Consider the following 19,442-nt stretch of genomic DNA (forward strand, 5'->3'; position numbering starts at 1 on the left):
ATCTCTTACTCCCCCTAATATTCAAAACCATTTAAAGAAAATTTGACAACCTGATACTGATAGCTTTGTCTCTCCATCCATTTTCTGCATCTCATGCATAGATTTTCAAATGTACCCCCATGATTTACAACACATTGATCTTTTACAGTTTGAAAACCGTTTTTCAATCTAGTGAAATTAATCATGTTTGTTCAGCCGTGAGGGTTTCGGCGTATTCAATCAGAACTTCCCTTGATAACAAACTATTTTCCCATTATGATTTCAAAACACTTAAGTTTGTTTTAATCAAAATGGTTTTTCCGGAAAATAAGTTTTGTTTAATTCACACACGGGGTTTATTCATCATCTTGTTCTTTCATTAACTAATTCGAAAGTTAAATCAAGTACAACTTAATGTCCTTGATAAAACATTTCTCAAGAAAGATGCCGATTCCTACTCCTCAATTACCAACCTGGGAGTTCCGGCAAATTCAAATAACATATTTTTGAATTTTTGTATTTTTGAAATTTAGAGACAAACATATTTTTGATTTTCAAATTTTTTGACAAAATGAAAACATATTTTTGGTTTTTAACTTTTTCAATTTTTAGAGTTTTTGAAAATATTGTTTATTTATGTACAGAAATCAAACAAACTCCCTGTTTAACCGTTGCAGGGATCAGCAGCCTCCGGTGCCAGGCTGCTTCATTTCTCCTTTGGTTGACATTCAGTTTTCTTCAGAAACACCTGCACATTCAAATTTTATCAAATACGACCCAATAATTTTCTTTTCATTAAAGATGGATGCCGATTCATGCTTCGCGATAAAGGAAGCTCCGGCAAATCAAATTGTTTATTCAAACATTGTATTCACCCAAGCCTCACCAGCCTTGGGTGTAACCTTGACTCTAGCAATCTGAATTTTAAAGTTTTCAGCCTTAAGTGGTGGAAAATTTGCATCATAATCAATCGAAATTGACTCCTCAGCCTTTTTCACCTCATAAGTTGAACTTTCTGTTTCTGTTTTCGATTTCCAGATTTGTTTTTGTTTCTCATTTTTAACCAAATCAACATGTTTCTTAACACTCCATGTTTGACCTTTTGGAGTCCCACGTTTGTAAAAATGTGACTCTTTTTGAACATTTGGACTCTGAACAACATCTATTGGTTTCCAAAATTGGTTTGGTTTTGTTGCATCAACAGTTGTTTTCCAACTTTGTGTTGTTCTAAGTTCGGGTGTCACTGGTTTCCAAGTTTGTTGTGAGTCAGCCTTTGACAATTTTGGCTTCCAGGTTTGCTTTGATTCAAACTTGGTTGACTTTTGATTCACAACTTCATATTTCTGTTTTTTAACATAAACAGACTTCTTTTTCGTCTCAACACCAACAGGTTTCAGATTTGGACATTTGCGTGCAAGATGTCCTGTTTGATCACATTTAAAGCATGTTTTCTTTGAAACATCTTTGACCTGTTGTTGTTGCTTTTTCTGGGCCTGAAACTCTTCATTTGACTGTTGTCTAAATTTGAGTTCTTTCTCTTCTTCTGAACTTGTTCCTTGAACGAAGTTCATTTTTGCCTGAAAATTCGGAGTTTTATTCCAATTTTGTTTCTTCTTATAACCCAACCCAGCCTTCATGTTTTTCTTCTTGTAACCAGGTTTGTTATAAAAAGTTTTGTGACCTTTACCAGCAAATTTTGGAATTTCAGATTTTTCAATCTCAACCATCTTGAAAACTTTTTCAATCTTTTCTGAAATCACATTCTGAATCGGGAATACAACGTCTAAGAATAATTTGTCCGATCCAATCATGGTATAAACCAATCCCTTTGAATCTTCATTCAAACTTTTCTCAGATTTTGTGTTCTTCAGATATGCATCATGAAGATTTCCTTCATCTTCATCATGTGATTCAGATTTACCTGTATGAACCGACTCTTCATTCAAGACACTTTCAACGACTTTACCTACCACCTCTGAATCATGAATATCATCAGATTTGGAATAGGTTATGTCAATGTTGTCTGGCAATTTGTCTACCATGTTGAAAGCTTTTTCGACCTTTTCCTCATCATAAAATGCAAACTTTTCCGGTGGTGGAACTTGATGAAACTCTGAGCCAATGCCTTTCTTGTTCTGCTCAGACTCACCATCACCCGGTTTTATATTGAAAATTCGTTCAAGCACATATGACGACACATGGTAACTTTTTAACTTGTTGTTTTCCTGTTCTAAATCAATAATCTGTTGCTTTAGCTTAGCAACATCCTCAATATAGGAATTAACAACATCTTGTTTTATAGCATACATTCGTTTAAGCTCTTTTGTTGTTTCAGACATATAATTCATTCTTGATTGAGCATATTTCATTTCATCTTTCACCTTTTCATATGACTCTTTTATAACCTCATATGATAATTTCATTGAATCATATTCCTTTTTCATTTCTTGACAAGCAATTTCCTTTTGTTCACATTCATTTGTTATTTTCAAAACGTTTTCTTTCAAAGCTTTATTTTCTTTTTCCAATTTGTTACATCTTTCAGAAAGTTTTTCATCATTTTCTTTAAAAACCTTTTCTTTTTCTAACATTTCTTTGCATTTATTTTTGAAAATGTTTTCGATTTTTGTGAATTCAAGTTCTTTTGTTCTGAATTGCTCATCTTTTTCAGTACAAGCTCTGCACTGTTCCATGCATTTCTTGCACTGTTCAGCTGGTTTTAAGATTTCAGAATCAGAATGTACCTCAGTGTTTGGCACTTCGGTGTTTTCAGCTTCCTCTGGCCGCTTCATCTCAGCATCATTCAGCTTTTGTTCAACACTGACTTCTTCGCCAACATCACCAGCATCTGACTTGACATCCTTCATTTCTTCTTCTTCAATTTGTTGTTCTTCAACTTCTTTCACAGCTTCAACTTTTACAGCTTCTGTTTCGACTTCTTCAGCAACCTTCTTCAGATTAACTACCATCTCTTCAACACTCTTCTTCATTTTCTCTTCATCCCTTTTTCTCAAGCATGACAGCATAGCATATCGGATATCTTTCTCGTATTGTTTAACATATGCATCATCTTTCGTCACTCTTCTGTAATATTCAGCTCTCAACGGGACAGCAAGAAGAACATCATCAAAGATTATATCTTTCTTTGGAACAACTGGTTCTCCTTCTCTGTTGTAAAAACACTCTCTCTTCTTGTCCCATCGTTTGTTGCTGACAGCATTCTCATATTCTTCCTGCATCTCATCCATTCTTCTGTAAACCACATCTCTTTCTTTATGTGTTTTCTCACTCAAGATCTCTTCTCGAGTTTTCTCTTTGTTCTCAATCTTTTCTTCATGGTTTTTAGCAGGTTCTTTTTCTTCTTTAATTTCAGCAACATTCGCAAACTTTCTTGGTGCTGTCGTAGCTTTCCCATGAGCTGTTTTGCGAACAATATCATTTCGATCTTCTTCTGGACAAATTTGAGACCAATCATATCCTTCATCAGGATATATGACAGGACAAGCTCTTGAAGCTGTTTTTGGTCTATCTTCAATCAACTTTGGCTCTTCTCTGCTTCGATGGTAGATCGCCTTTTGATAATAATCATCATTGAAAGGACGTTCATTTCTTTCAGCAACTTCTGCATTCTTACACTCTCTTTTGAAATGACCCTTTTGCTTGCATTTGAAACAGGTCACTTTTGACTTGTCAAAACCGAGCTTTGTTGATGGACCACCAAGAGATTGTTTCCCAGTAATTTCCATGTATCTTTGAGCTCTCCGAATGCAGCTTGCTAAACACCAACGAATATCAATAAGTTCCATCTCCTCTGGATCAATCTGGTCGTAGTCTTCTTTCGTCAGTTCAGAATTACCGATTTTTCCAGCTACCAGACCTTCATATGATTCCAGGACAGATGCAAGAAAGCTCATTTGCTGCTTCGCTGCATTGATACTCATTGCTGGAGAATTTTTCAGTTTAAGAGCAATGTTGCATAAAATTTCATCTGTGTCTTCTGAATTTGTTTGTGAAGATGAATGATATCCAGAATGATGACTTGTTGACGTTGTTTGAGATTCATTCATCTTTTCACCAACGAATGTTGTTTTTGGTGAACCAACGCCTTTTTCTGAAAGTACACTACTTTTGTAATACAAGCCGACATTCTGTTGTCGTGAAGACTCTGTCATCTTGCTTTGCTTCTGCAGCTCTAGATCATGACTCTCAATCTTTTCAAACAATGCATCAAGAGAAATTGTATCATATGAATCATCATTTTTCAAAATAAACACAAATGTTTGCCACTGATCAACTCGTGGTAACGCTTCAATCACTTTATCGATGATTTCTTCTCTTGTTTTAGCAATTTCAAATCTTTCGAGTTCGATTTTTAGGTGACAGAATCTTTCTATCATTTGTCTCACCGATTCTCCTTTTAAACTATCAAAAAGATCAAATTCTTTTTTAATTAGCGCGATTTTGTTCTTTTTAATTTGTTTGCCACCCTCAGCTTTAATACGTAGAGCTTCCCAAACCGATTTGGATGTCCCGCTATGATTTAGTAATGCAAATATATCGTTTCTAATTGCTGACTGTATCAATGCGATCATCCTTTGTTCGGCGGCAAATTCTGCTCTGTCGTCTCTGGAGAATTTTTTGAACTGTAGATCTTCACCTTTATCATCTTTTGGCTTTTCGTATCCGTATTCTAGACAAAACCAACTTTCATGTGCATACGCTTTTGCCCAATTAATAAATCTTTCTTTCCACCAAGTATAATCTTCAATGCTTTCAAGCGTTGGTGGTTTAGAATGCGTTCCGTAAAAGTTATCATGCTTGATGTTCTCATTGATTGCCTTCGTAATTGTTTTTGGTGTAACAGTTGTAACTTCGGACGATTCGGATGTGAATGCGTTGAAAAACGTGTTATAAAATTCCTCAGCCATAGTTTTGAACTTTGAGTAAACACCTCGAATCACCTGAATGAATTACGTAAACAATCGATTAGTTCAAAGACTTTTAACAAACTTGATTTTGAAAGTTAATTGATTTGATATGATTTAAAAATTTATATGATCCAAATCAATTCTAAAATACTTTCTCAATTTGATTATTATCAACCGATCGGATGGGGGTTTGCTAGCCGATTGGGTGAAAATGAATGCTAGTCGATCGAGCAGGAATGATATACTAGCCGATCGAGTGGGAGGGATTGTTAGCCGATCGAGTAGAAAAGGTCTCTGTTCGATCGAGTAGGAAAGGATACTGTTCGATCGAGTAGGAAGGTATTGCTGTTCGAGTGGGACTTTGCTAGCCGATCGAACAGCTGTTCGATTGAAGGATTGTAGCGGTGGTGCTAGCCGTTCGGCTAGGAATGCTGTGCTGTTCGATCGAACAGGGTCAAAAAGTCAAAGTGTTTAATGAATGTTATGCTGTTCGAGTGAATGACTTTCTAGCCGATCGAACAGTTGTTCGATTGAAGTGCACTAATATGCTGTTCGATCAAGAGTTTCTAGCCGATCGGTTAGCACTTTGCTAGCCGATCGGTTGGAAGCTTTAATAATACACGAAGCCTTGCTGCTCGATCGAACAGCTACTCGAGCCAAATATCTTCCTGTTCGATCGGTTGACAAAGGAGGTGAGTCCTAGTCGTTCGGCTAGGTCAACAAGTCAACGTTTTTAATGAATGTTTGAGGTTTCTATTCGATCGAACAGGAGGTGCTAGCCGTTCGATTAGGCCAACCGATCGAACAGCTGTTCGATTCAAAGTTCCTGTTCGATCCAAAATTCCTGTTTGAGTGATAACTTCCTGTTCGAACGGTTAGCACTTTGCTAGCCGTTCGACTAGCCTAACCGAACGGTTGGTCTACTCGATTCAAGTAGGATTTCTGCTGTTCGATCGAACAGAGTTTGACATCAACATGACGAACAGTTTCAGCTCAAACGAACACAAAATCACTGATTTCTCTCAAACTGCTTGGAATTTTGACCTGAAAATTTGTAGGATCATAGATCAGATATAGGCGCACAACATATCAAAATTTCATCCAATTTCAACCGTAAAAACACTGTTAATTTTACGATTTTCAGATAAAAACGTGAAGAACAAGAAAGTATGAAGAAATTTGACAAATCTGAGTAAATTCGACTCTGAATCTGAAGGATTTCTGTGCGAATTCGTGCGTTTGATCTGTGCAATCGAGCTCCTGCTCTGATACCACTTGTTAGGACCGGTTTGAATCCGAAACGATTGCGTATGACACGTTCGACGTGCGGAAACCGTGAACGTGAATAACCGAAACACACGAGACGTACTATTAACGTGATTCTTTGATAGATCTGAAAAGATACAAGAACCGTGAATCACCTTTTGCCTTTCTCTCTCTACTTTCTCTCTCTAGCTTCTCTCTCTAACCTCTAAGCTCCAAAGATCAAAATGGCAAAAGTATCTAACTAAAAGCCTAAGGCTTCTATTTATAGGCCAAAGGTGATAAGGAAACTTTCCTTATTTACAATAATGCCACCTTGCCTTTTAGTAACAAGATATTACATTGTAAACACAAAGTTCTTCTGTTTCTGCTACGAACTGAGATGACGGAGGCGATAGACATTAATGTACCAACAGGAGCTAAACGATACGGTGCGCGGGCTATAGGTGCTGCTCCAGGAGCCAACTCAATCTGGAACTCGACTTGGCGATGAGGCGGTAAACCGGGTAAATCTTCAGGAAACACCTGAGGGAAGTCACGTACAACTGGAATATCCTCCAGCTTCTTTTCCTTCGCTGATGTGTCTATAACGAGTGCCAAGATAGCAGTGTGCCCCTTTTGTAAACATTTCTGCGCTTTTAAGAAAGAGATGATGCCAATCACAGCACCACTCTTGTCGCCTTGAACTTCAAGAGGTTCTTGCCTAAAGCGAGGAATACGGATGATCTTTTCCTTGCATAAAATCTCTGCGTGATGTTGGGACAACCAATCCATACCGATGACAACGTCGAAACTACCCAAAACTATGGGTATAAGGTCAATTGAGAAGGTCTGACCAGCTAGAACGATGCTACAACCCTTGATTACATGTGCGGCTTCTACACTTTTACCGTTAGCTAGTTCTACTACATGTTTGGTGTTTAGGGGTGTTGGTGTATGTTTTAACAATTTACTCATTTTCAAAGACATATAGCTTGTATCATCACCCGAATCAAATAAGACAGTAACGTAAATATCGTCGAGAAGAAACTTACCCATAACCACATTGGGATCATTCACTGCGTCACCTCGACCTAGCACAAAAGCACGACCCCGAGCTTCGTTGCCATTGTTGTTGTTGTTTCCCCCGTTATTGTTGTTATTGTTCCCGTTGCCCTAATTGTTGTTGTTGCGGTTCTGATTCTGGTTCAACTGAGGACAATCGCGTTTGTAATGACCTTCTGCTCCACACTGGAAACATCCCCGGTTTCCACGTTCTGGCTGCTGCTGCTGTGGGTTCTATGGAGCTGGTTGTTGCGGTTGCTGGTTCTGATTTGCAGGCCGTGGGCTCCTACAGTCTTTGGCCTCGTGACCCATCTTGAGACATCTTTGACAACGACCCTTGTTGCACTGGCCGCTGTAATGTCTGTTGCAGTTGTGACACTTGGGGTGAAACCCTTGATACCTTCTCTGTCTATGACCACCAGAGGATTGCTGACTAGGACTCTGGTAGTGGTCAGTCTTCTGCTGCTGAGCTTGAGACTGAACTGTTGCTGAACCTTTGCTAGAATCCCCATCCCACTTTCTTTTGTTGTCACTGGGAGTAGCAGGAGTAGTGACAGCAGTAGTAGTAGCACTGATGCGTTTCGGCAGCTTGTTCTGATCCACTGCCTGGTCGGTGAGTCGGTGGGCAAGACGCTGAATATCTTGAATGTTGTCGAGGTTAGCCGATGTAACATGGCTCTGAATTTCTGAGGCTAGACCCTTGAGGTACAACTCGATGCGCTTGATCGGAGGGTCTACCATGGTTGGACACAAGATAGCCAGTTCGTTCGATCGCTTCGTGTAAGCTTCTATCTCTGACCCCGTCATCTTCAAGTGATAAAACTCATCTTCCAGCTTGTGAATGTCGTCACGCGTGCAGTATTCTCGCTTGATGAGTTCCTTAAAATCGTTCCATGGGGTGGCGTTAGCAGCTGCCAACCCGAGAATCTGAACTTGCGCGTTCCACCAGGTTAGCGCAATTCCTTCCAAAGTACCGGTGGCGTATTTGACCCTGCGAGCCTCAGGGCATTCGCACATTTCAAACACTGACTCTAACTTCTCAAACCAATGGAGGAGTCCCACTGCTCCCTCGGTGCCACTGAAAGTACTTGGACGACAGTCCATGAAGTTCTTGAAAGTGCAGACAGGTTGCTGCGCGTGTTGACCTATTGTGTACGAATAGGACAAAGTTAAGTACGAGAGTTAATGTAGGATCTAAAGATCCTAGTGTGAGTCTATACTGCAGGGTATACTACCTGCTTGAGCAGCTGTAAGTGCCGCAGCAACTTGAGCTTGAACGAGAGCCTCTAGCTGGGCTTGAGTCATGTTAATTCGTCCAGACATGATCTTCATAGCAAATGCAACATGAGTTAGAGAGGTTCGCGAATAGAGCGATGATAGAAGAGTGTAAGCACATAGGGGTTCTCAGGTAACGACGTATGGTAAGCAATGTAATCTAGCATACTACGAGCAAAGTTCTAAGCAGTTCTAGCAAGCAGGTAATAAACATAAACCTTATTACCTAGGATGTCGAGTCTTGCACGTGGAGCGAAGCGTCGTTGTGGATCGTTGAGAGCACCGTTCTGGTTATAGTCTGGTTTTAATAAAACATTTTTCCCATATTAAAACCTAGTTCTCAATAACCAATGGCTCTGATACCAATCTGTCACACCCCCAAAATCCACCCGTGGAGTACCACCGCTTGGGAGCGTGACTGACCAGGATCAAGCCATCAATCATATTGAACATAGCATAATATAATTAAGATAGTTCGTAAAACCCAATTCAATATAATTGATGTTCTATACCAAACATAGTATCAATAGCGGAAGCATAATAATGTAAACCCAAAGTAAATCGTAAGTTCGAATATTCGAAACGTTAAACATAGTGTTCATGATCTGTGCTCCACAACGACCCGCTCCTCCTTGTGCAAGCTCCATATGATACCTAAGGTCCTGCAAGGCATGCAGCAGAGAGTCAACAACTAGTTGAGCGAGTTCACAGAAAATAAGTTCGTAATAGTAATGAGTATCTTCATCTAGTTGGGGGCGTCCCATGCATGTATGTACTAATGGTGGGGGTTTCCCATTGCCTTGTATATAAATATTACTAGTGGGGGATTCCCACATTTATCTTTACTAATGGGGGTTTCCCTTTATGGTACTTACTAGACTATTTGCAACCATGTGTTCTTCTTAATCCGAGAACAAGAATACGTACAAGGTCACGTAGGATTTACGTGAGTGCCCTTCCCCGAGGACAGTGGTACGCGTGGGGTTTACGTAGGATTTACGTAAGTGTCCTTCCGACCCGGAAGACAGTAGTAGGTATTAATTTACGTAGGTTTTACGTAAGTGTCCTCCCGACCCGGGAGACAATGGTAGATACTAGTTTACGTAGGTTTTACGTAAGTGTCCTGACTATCCTGAGGACGATGGTCTATAGTCTAGCAATAGCGTAAGTACGAGTAATCATCCATTTCAAATAATCCAACCCAATTCCCAACCCGGGAATCCCATGCCTTGGCTGTGTGAACTCACCTTGGTTTGCTCGGTATGCTAAGTATGTGCTCAAAGTAAATCAATCACGTCCTAGAGTATGCACGTACACAATCAGTTTGCATTCATACAGTTCACGTATAAGCATAATCAATGGTCACTAAGTAGTACACATCACTAATCAACATCACACAAGTCATGCGTAGTGCTTAACATCAGCTTGTTAACTCAGTTAACACTTAACAGAATTAAATCAGTTTACTGTGCAAGTTATCCAAGTTGGCGAAACACATTAATTGGCGAAACATAGGTTGACGAAACACAATGTGTTTCGTCAACTACCCTTTGACGAATCAAACTTCTATTTCGTTGGGGACCTTTGGCGAAACACGTTCTCTGTTTCGTCAAGACTTCCAATTCGTCAAACATTCACATTCGTCAAATATTCAAAGTCGTCAAACATTCTAATTCGTTAAGCAGCAGTTACGTCAATCATACAGTTACGCAATCATCACAGAAACCCTAATCATCTACAACCGTAACATCAACATCACACAGAATCATTATCATACAGAACCTGGCAAAATCTTTCGTTAACATCAGTTGATCTTTACTATACATCAACTAGTCTACACACACAATTTACGGTTTCTAACACATAAATCAATCTATCAGGAATCAATAATCTAATCAAGGCTACAACATCCTGAACCCTAAACATTTGCAGATTTAGTATCATGTCACCATATAATTCGAGTAGTGTTTACGGTTTTCAATATCATGCATAGTGATCATCATCAACAATCATCAAGGGATTCAACATACGGTCTAGCATTGCATAACATCAACGGATCATACTTTTTGATTAACAGTTTATAAGGATATCAAACTAACGATCATGAAAGAGTTAAACACTAACCGCAATAAATGAGAGCAAGAACGGGATTGATCTAGGGCCTCAAGGTCGCCGTTTCACAGAGGGTGTTCTAGGGTTTTCTGTTTGCTAAAGTGACAAATGACCAGAGAGTCCGGCATAATATTACGTAGCATAATGGGCCCGAACTGGGCTTTGGCGAAACTGGTTGGGCCAGCGAAACAGTATTGGCGAAACAGGTTTCCTGTTTCGTCGAATGGTTCTTGGCGAATCACAATCTGATTCGTTGAGATGTTGTGTGACGAATCACATATGATTCGTCGGGTCCTTAACGGGCTAGAGGGCTTTATCCAATTCGGGTTTTACAATTAAGCTTATCACACTAACACAAAATCAAGCAATCACGAAACACTTTCATTTATCACAACGTACACATTACAAGTCAAACGAGTCAAACGACTAATCAGTCAAATTCAACAGTCAAAGTCAACGTGCATTTAAAGTCGAAAGGTCGAGTTGTCACATTATCCCCAACTTAAAAGAAATTTCGTCCCGAAATTTGGTACGTGTACTTACTGAGGAAGCTAGATAGGTTGCATCGTTCACTGGTTTTCCTGGGGTGTCACATATACAAACTGTGAATGTTACTGAGTGATATGCATATGAGATTTGGATGGTTGTGTTGAATGCAAACTGTGTGATTACGTGAAGTAATTTATTACTAAACTGACTGTCTTTGGTATCCACGGTAGGGTATGGTTGATCACTGTGAAACAAAGTAATAAAACATACCGAGCAAATCTAAGGTGAGTTCACTTCTCTCAAAATAAGCATGCGTCAGGTGGGGACAATCAAACTGAAAAAAGTTGTAAACCTATTTTCGTAAACCCATATCCTTGTAGGGGATATGAGGTGGTTTTCAAATACCCACATCCTTGTAGGGGATGTGAGGCGGATTTCACAAACGCATATCCTTGCAGGGGATATGCAACGGTTTTCAGTAAGCGTTGATGTTGGATAATACACTCACTTTCTACCACTTAAGTCCCCTCATACTATCGGGTTAGTTGCTTGTAGGGCAACGAGGTTATTAGTTGATAGCGCTATTAGGTTTGGCACCCTCACGACGTACCTGGATAGGACGGCCGTGAACTAATAACTTTAAATCATGACCAATGTTTGATAGAGCATTGGAGAAGGGCAAAAAGAGCCGTCTGCGGTATCGAGTTATTATCAACATAACATAAATCAGTAATCGGTAGCGAACGGTTTAACAAATCAGTGAACTCACCAGTGTTGTCTGATACACGTTTTTCTGCATGCTTGCAGGCCTTTAGGTACATGTTGTTGGAACTTGCTGTCTGGGATGCTGGAGTGGTCATGGGTCAAGTTACAAGGAATCACGAGACAAGTTTAATGGCTTTTACACACTTGGGTTATGAAACTCTTAATTAATGTAGTATGCTTCCGCTGAAATGTTAACAATGTTTGTAACGAATATTTTAATAAATGAAAGTTTTATTTGAATTAATATTATGTGTTCAATGTGATTAGTGGCTGGTTCCTAGTACGTCACACGCCTCGCAGGGTTTCCCGCATGTGGTATTTTGGGGGTGTGACAGTTTGGTATCAGAGCCACTGGTTATAGTGAACTTGGTTTTAAAAATGTTTTTATAAAACCAGACTATAACCGAACAGTTCTGAATAGTGAATACGACCATGACACTCAGCTCCATATTGCAAGGTTCGTCTTTCTCACTTGTTGCATACACTACATGACTAGTACACATTTGTTTATGACGTAACATACGAACACATACTCAACACTATAGCATGATGGCATGGATTGCTTGCTTACTTTATGATACGTTGATAGTATGCCATAGTCCTTGCATTTTTTTTGTGATCTTATTATTTTGACAACCTCCGTTGGTATCTGTGTTTGAAGAACCATTTGACACGAATTAGGAGGAACTGAGATGAGCATGCAAATCACTATATTATTGTGGGTGCACACACAATAATAATGTGGGGTGTATGCGAGTCCTAGTAAGCCTTAACAAGTGAATAAGGGGTTCTGTTCCGTTATTCGAATAATGAGAAACATAGCAAACCTATAGGGGTCATAGCAGTGATTGTCTCCTACTCGAATGTGATCTTTTCACCTCTCTCTGAATTCTTACGAATCTTGATGCTATCGAGTATTACCTAAACACCCATCTGAACGCCTAGCGAACTGTGTAGAATGTTAGGTGCTTGCACGAACGTCCCTGAGTTCGATGCCGCAACATCGAAAGATTGGTCTATACCTTACTCACTCCTCTTCGTTGTTGGAACTCAACGTATTGACGTCTTAGATCCCGAAGTGCGATCACTTCTGCAATACTCTCGCAACATACCGTGTATTACTCAATCAACTTGCAAGATCGATGGACAAGAGGATGAGTGTAGTACTTTACTGGCCTCAGTATTGGGACGACCCTGATTGCCGGCAACAAACACCAGCAAATTGGCTTCAATCGAAGTCCCTAACCCTGGTAAACAACGCTGGGAGCCAACTCTTATGAATTAATCGGGGCATAAACACTGGAAATCGATTGGAAAATGAGATATGTAATTACTACCGCCCTGAGCATTACCCTAGGAAGTGACAAGAACAACGGGGAGGTGGACCCTAAGGGAGAAGATCGCAAGGATCTGTTTCCAAAGAAACTACATTGGAGGCAATGACCATGGTGACAACAAGGTACCCGCAAACCATAACTATCAGTAAGGAAAGGAAGGTGCCTTTGGCAAGGAGTGGTCGTCGATAAGTCAAGACGTCAACAACCAAGGGGACAATGGCAGTATTGGGAAACCTCGTAATAGTAACAACAATCCCGGAAGTGGTACTCGTGGAAGGGCATTTAAGATTGGCATGGGCGACGCCGGGCGTAATAGCAACAGAGTAACTTGTATGTTTTTGGGTAACTAATCGCTTCGTCTCTGTTCTGATTAACCCTGATGCTTCTGGAAACCAAACCTGTTGTGGAACCAACTGATGGCAAGTCAATGGAAACCTCATATGTTCGTTGGGATGCAAACTTGACCTTGTGGGAGAAGTGTTCGACACCGACCTTCCTTCTACTATCCTTGATGGTTTCGATGCAGTAGTTAGTGTGGATTGGTTATCCAGAGATCGCGCAGATATACCCTGTGAGAAGAAAATTTTGCGTATCCTTCTCCCTAGTGGAGAATCATTAACTGTTCTAAAGCATCAGAGTGGTGCAAAGGTTAGCGCCATTTCAGTTATGAAGGCCCAGAAGTGTCTACGGAGGGATTACCCCGCTATGTTAGCAACCGTTACTGGTGTTAAGGCTGAGGAAAAGAGGACCGAGGATCCACCAATTGTTTGTGATTCCTCTCGATGTGCTATCCGAGGAACTTTTAGGTCTACTTCCACAACTATTAGGCGGAATCTCAGTTTGATCTCACGCTAGAGGCAGCCCGGATCACTCGTACACTTTACCGTCTTGCACCGGGAAGGGTTACAAGAACTGTCCAACCAACTTCAGGAACTACGGGATGGGAGTTTTATTGTAACATTTGTGCTTGAAATCATTGTGAACAGTTCAGTTATCAATAAAACAATGTTATTTGATCCCAATGTTCGTTTGGTTATGTTTTACATTTTTCATGTTTTGACTTTTGTTCAATTTTAAACTCTACATCGCTTTCTGGAGAATTATATGCAAACTGGTGCGTAAACATACTCAGTTTAATGCGACAAATACTCCGGAATATCAACATATAATTAACATACCTTAAATAACCTTTACATAACTTAGAAATAAGTTTTGAAGGCTTTGGTATGCAAAAACAAGTTTATTCGCTTATAGGGACTAAACTTGACAAACCGCGAAAGTATGCCAATTTGAACTGTAACAAACATTCTGAAACATGTCCATAAGTTAAACATACCATAAATATCCTTTAAATAGCTTAGAAATAGGCTTTGAGGGGTTCGGTATGCTAAAATAAACTTTTGGATCATTCAGGGACTAAAGTGTCAAAAAGTGCATAAGTTTGCACTTTCGCGCCTAACTTACGTTCTGAATACATTCGGACATCCAAAAATTTATGTAAGCATCCTAATATTATGCCTTAGTGTTTGGCATGAGAAAAATCCATTCGTCGCGCAATTTGGATCGTTTTTCGCGCTTATGCGCATTCCATCGTAATTAAGCGAACATCGCAATCGTACGACCAAACGAACCAACATCCGACATATTTTTAAGCATGTTTCATGTCCTCAATGTTAAAGCATCATTTTAGGGCCTTAAATATGGCTTAACGGGCCTTAAACGTGTCGGAAATGGCCTTAAACCACAACAGGGACCTAAACTGTCATTTCTGAAACTTATTTTCTGATCTGGACTCCCAGGCGGGGCGCGTAAGCCCTGTCTAAATCTTACGCGGGCCGCGTCAGCCCTGCAGATGCAGAAACTCGTTTTTCTTGCAAAATTTGGCCTTTCAAGCACCCAAGGGGCAATGCCTCTTCACAATCTCTGGGGTTAGGGTCACATTTTGATACCACAACATCTTAACAAGTGTACGAATGAGATCAAGGCACGATATTCAAGAAACGATCCTAACGGTCTTGCTTTTCCTATAAATACCCCCCCCCACATTTGGTGTAAAACCCACAAAATCTGATCTAAAGCTCTAAGTTGAGGCCTTTGCTTCATACCTGAGCTCCTGGATCGAGATTAGCTTTCGGGGACCCTTCGTAAGTGTTCTTTCGTTCTTTTAATCGCTTTCTAGTCCTAAAGTCAAACTATGTTTGACTTTCTGCGTTGACCAGCCTATGGTCAACACGAAGTTCGTTTGAACTTCATAACGTGAGCGTGATCACGATGGTTATAGTCCCTAGTGACTACACCTACTGATCACCACGTTATCTAGGCTCAATGACGAGTCGTAGTTTCGGCCAAAATGCGCATTCTTGTGTATTTTGTAACCAAACTACTCATAGTTATCAAAGCCATTTGTTTTGATGGCAAACCTGTTTTCTAAATTTAGTTAAGCATGTTCTAACATGCTTAGCTCGTCACTTTTAGTTTAGTGCTTATATAGGGTCGTAAGGTAAGCGATCTAAACAATTGCTTATACTTTCGAACCCGACCCATTTGGTCGATCTTTAGGATCCGACCAAACACATTAGGTGACCATAGTATATAGGGAATAACCTTCCGAGGTTATACCTTTTGGTCACGATGTTAGGCGTTCCAAATGCGTTTTACGCGAACGACGCGTTAAGGTAGCATAAGCTACCTAAACGGGTCGTAATGGATCGTAAGCACTCAGGTTAGGTTTCATTTTAGAATATAAGTTTTGTTAAACCATATTACACGAGTCTCTATACTCGTTTGGTTTACGAATCCTCATTCTATCAAAACTTTCGAATTTGGTCCGGTATATTAATATAGCTACCTATTAGGTGTCGTTTGATATTCCGTGATCTCTAGCATTGTGTGATTATAACACAAGGACTTCTGAGCAATCTCAGTGAGTACATAGTCCCCCCTTTTACTGTTTTCCATACTGTTTTGTGGAGAAACACATGTGCCTACTTGTTACTTTCGTGCTTTCCTGTTTTCACATCATATACGTGCTATGCTCATTAGTACACTATTAGTACATGATTTACATTACATTGTATAGCTATGTATGTTTACTTAGCATACTTCGTACATTGATTTACGTTACATTTCTGCTATGTGTGTTGACTGATAGCATCCTAGCACATTGATTTACATGACTTTTATGCTATGTATGCCCATTGGGTGCGTACTTAGTACATTGTTTTACATTACATACTATGCTATGTATGCCCATTGTGTGCGTACTTAGTACATCATTTTACACTACATTTTATGCTATATATGCCCATTGTGTGCGTACTTAGTACATTTATTCATCACATGCTCACATTTTGGTATGACATTTGGTTTGTTCAAATTATACAATGTACATCAACGGATCATACTTTTTGATTAACAGTTTATAAGGATATCAAACTAACGATCATGAAAGAGTTAAACACTAACCGCAATAAATGAGAGCAAGAACGGGATTGATCTAGGGCCTCAAGGTCGCCGTTTCACAGAGGGTGTTCTAGGGTTTTCTGTTTGCTAAAGTGACAAATGAACAGAGAGTCCGGCATAATATTACGTAGCATAATGGGCCCGAACTGGGCTTTGGCGAAACTGGTTGGGCCGGCGAAACAGTATTGGCGAAACAGGTTTCCTGTTTCGTCGAATGGTTCTTGGCGAATCACAATCTGATTCGTTGAGATGTTGTGTGACGAATCACATATGATTCGTCGGGTCCTTAACGGGCTAGAGGGCTTTATCCAATTCGGGTTTCACAATTAAGCTTATCACACTAACACAAAATCAAGCAATCACGAAACACTTTCATTTATCACAACGTACACATTACAAGTCAAACGAGTCAAACGACTAATCAGTCAAATTCAACAGTCAAAGTCAACGTGCATTTAAAGTCGAAAGGTCGAGTTGTCACATTATCCCCAACTTAAAAGAAATTTCGTCCCGAAATTTGGTACGTGTACTTACTGAGGAAGCTAGATAGGTTGCATCGTTCACTGGTTTTCCTGGGGTGTCACATATACAAACTGTGAATGTTACTGAGTGATATGCATATGAGATTTGGATGGTTGTGTTGAATGCAAACTGTGTGATTACGTGAAGTAATTTATTACTAAACTGACTGTCTTTGGTATCCACGGTAGGGTATGGTTGATCACTGTGAAACAAAGTAATAAAACATACCGAGCAAATCTAAGGTGAGTTCACTTCTCTCAAAATAAGCATGCGTCAGGTGGGGACAATCAAACTGAAAAAAGTTGTAAACCTATTTTCGTAAACCCATATCCTTGTAGGGGATATGAGGTGGTTTTCAAATACCCACATCCTTGTAGGGGATGTGAGGCGGATTTCACAAACGCATATCCTTGCAGGGGATATGCAACGGTTTTCAGTAAGCGTTGATGTTGGATAATACACTCACTTTCTACCACTTAAGTCCCCTCATACTATCGGGTTAGTTGCTTGTAGGGCAACGAGGTTATTAGTTGATAGCGCTATTAGGTTTGGCACCCTCACGACGTACCTGGATAGGACGGGGGTGAACTAATAACTTTAAATCATGACCAATGTTTGATAGAGCATTGGAGAAGGGCAAAAAGAGCCGTCTGCGGTATCGAGTTATTATCAACATAACATAAATCAGTAATCGGTAGCGAACGGTTTAACAAATCAGTGAACTCACCAGTGTTGTCTGATACACGTTTTTCTGCATGCTTGCAGGCCTTTAGGTACATGTTGTTGGAACTTGCTGTCTGGGATGCTGGAGTGGTCATGGGTCAAGTTACAAGGAATCACGAGACAAGTTTAATGGCTTTTACACACTTGGGTTATGAAACTCTTAATTAATGTAGTATGCTTCCGCTGAAATGTTAACAATGTTTGTAACGAATATTTTAATAAATGAAAGTTTTATTTGAATTAATATTATGTGTTCAACGTGATTAGTGGCTGGTTCCTAGTACGTCACACGCCTCGCGGGGTTTCCCGCATGTGGTATTTTGGGGGTGTGACAGTTTGGTATCAGAGCCACTGGTTATAGTGAACTTGGTTTTAAAAATGTTTTTATAAAATCAGACTATAACCGAACAGTTCTGAATAGTGAATACGACCATGACACTCAGCTCCATATTGCAAGGTTCATCTTTCTCACTTGTTGCATACACTACATGACTAGTACACATTTGTTTATGACGTAACATACGAACACATACTCAACACTATAGCATGATGGCATGGATTGCTTGCTTACTTTATGATACGTTGATAGTATGCCATAGTCCTTGCATTTTTTTGTGATCTTATTATTTTGACAACCTCCGTTGGTATCTGTGTTTGAAGAACCATTTGACACGAATTAGGAGGAACTGAGATGAGCATGCAAATCACTATATTATTGTGGGTGCACACACAATAATAATGTGGGGTGTATGCGAGTCCTAGTAAGCCTTAACAAGTGAATAAGGGGTTCTGTTCCGTTATTCGAATAATGAGAAACATAGCAAACCTATAGGGGTCATAGCAGTGATTGTCTCCTACTCGAATGTGATCTTTTCACCTCTCTCTGAATTCTTACGAATCTTGATGCTATCGAGTATTACCTAAACACCCATCTGAACGCCTAGCGAACTGTGTAGAATGTTAGGTGCCTGCACGAACGTCCCTGAGTTCGATGCCGCAACATCGAAAGATTGGTCTATACCTTACTCACTCCTCTTCGTTGTTGGAACTCAACGTATTGACGTCTTAGATCCCGAAGTGCGATCACTTCTGCAATACTCTCGCAACATACCGTGTATTACTCAATCAACTTGCAAGATCGATGGACAAGAGGATGAGTGTAGTAGTTTACTGGCCTCAGTATTGGGACGACCCTGATTGCCGGCAACAAACACCAGCAAATTGGCTTCAATCGAAGTCCCTAACCCTGGTAAACAACGCTGGGAGCCAACTCTTATGAATTAATCGGGGCATAAACACTGGAAATCGATTGGAAAATGAGATATGTAATTACTACCGCCCTGAGCATTACCCTAGGAAGTGACAAGAACAACGGGGAGGTGGACCCTAAGGGAGAAGATCGCAAGGATCTGTTTCCAAAGAAACTAAATTGGAGGCAATGACCATGGTGACAACAAGGTACCCGCAAACCATAACTATCAGTAAGGAAAGGAAGGTGCCTTTGGCAAGGAGTGGTCGTCGATAAGTCAAGACGTCAACAACC

The 19,442-nt window shown here is 40.1% G+C and overlaps 1 protein-coding gene across 1 annotated transcript; it reads right to left on the minus strand.

Annotated features, from left to right (window-relative positions):
- Positions 1 to 685: 685 nt before the first annotated feature.
- On the minus strand, positions 686 to 4,907 carry LOC110935148 (serrate RNA effector molecule homolog). The gene is made up of 5 exons (XM_022177708.1): positions 4,481 to 4,907; positions 3,135 to 3,430; positions 2,739 to 2,927; positions 1,449 to 1,556; positions 686 to 727 (listed from the first exon to the last, which is right to left on the minus strand). The coding sequence occupies exons 1-5, from the start codon at positions 4,905 to 4,907 to the stop codon at positions 686 to 688; spliced, it is 1,062 nt and encodes a 353-aa protein (XP_022033400.1).
- Positions 4,908 to 19,442: the final 14,535 nt, after the last annotated feature.

This window comes from Helianthus annuus, chromosome 1 (assembly GCF_002127325.2).
Source record: "Helianthus annuus cultivar XRQ/B chromosome 1, HanXRQr2.0-SUNRISE, whole genome shotgun sequence".
In the NCBI taxonomy this organism is placed as follows: domain Eukaryota; kingdom Viridiplantae; phylum Streptophyta; class Magnoliopsida; order Asterales; family Asteraceae; genus Helianthus; species Helianthus annuus.

Coding starts and splice junctions, on each gene's coding strand:
- LOC110935148 (XM_022177708.1), bottom strand. CDS start 4,907: ATGGCTGAGGAATTTTATAACACGTTTTTCAACGCATTCACATCCGAA. Junction 3,431..4,480: donor ATCGGTTTGGGAAGCTCTAC/GTATTAAAGCTG, acceptor AAATTTGTCCAG/AAGAAGATCGAAATGATATT. Junction 1,557..2,738: donor AGGAAGCTGAAAACACCGAA/GTGCCAAACACT, acceptor CCGAATTTTCAG/GCAAAAATGAACTTCGTTCA.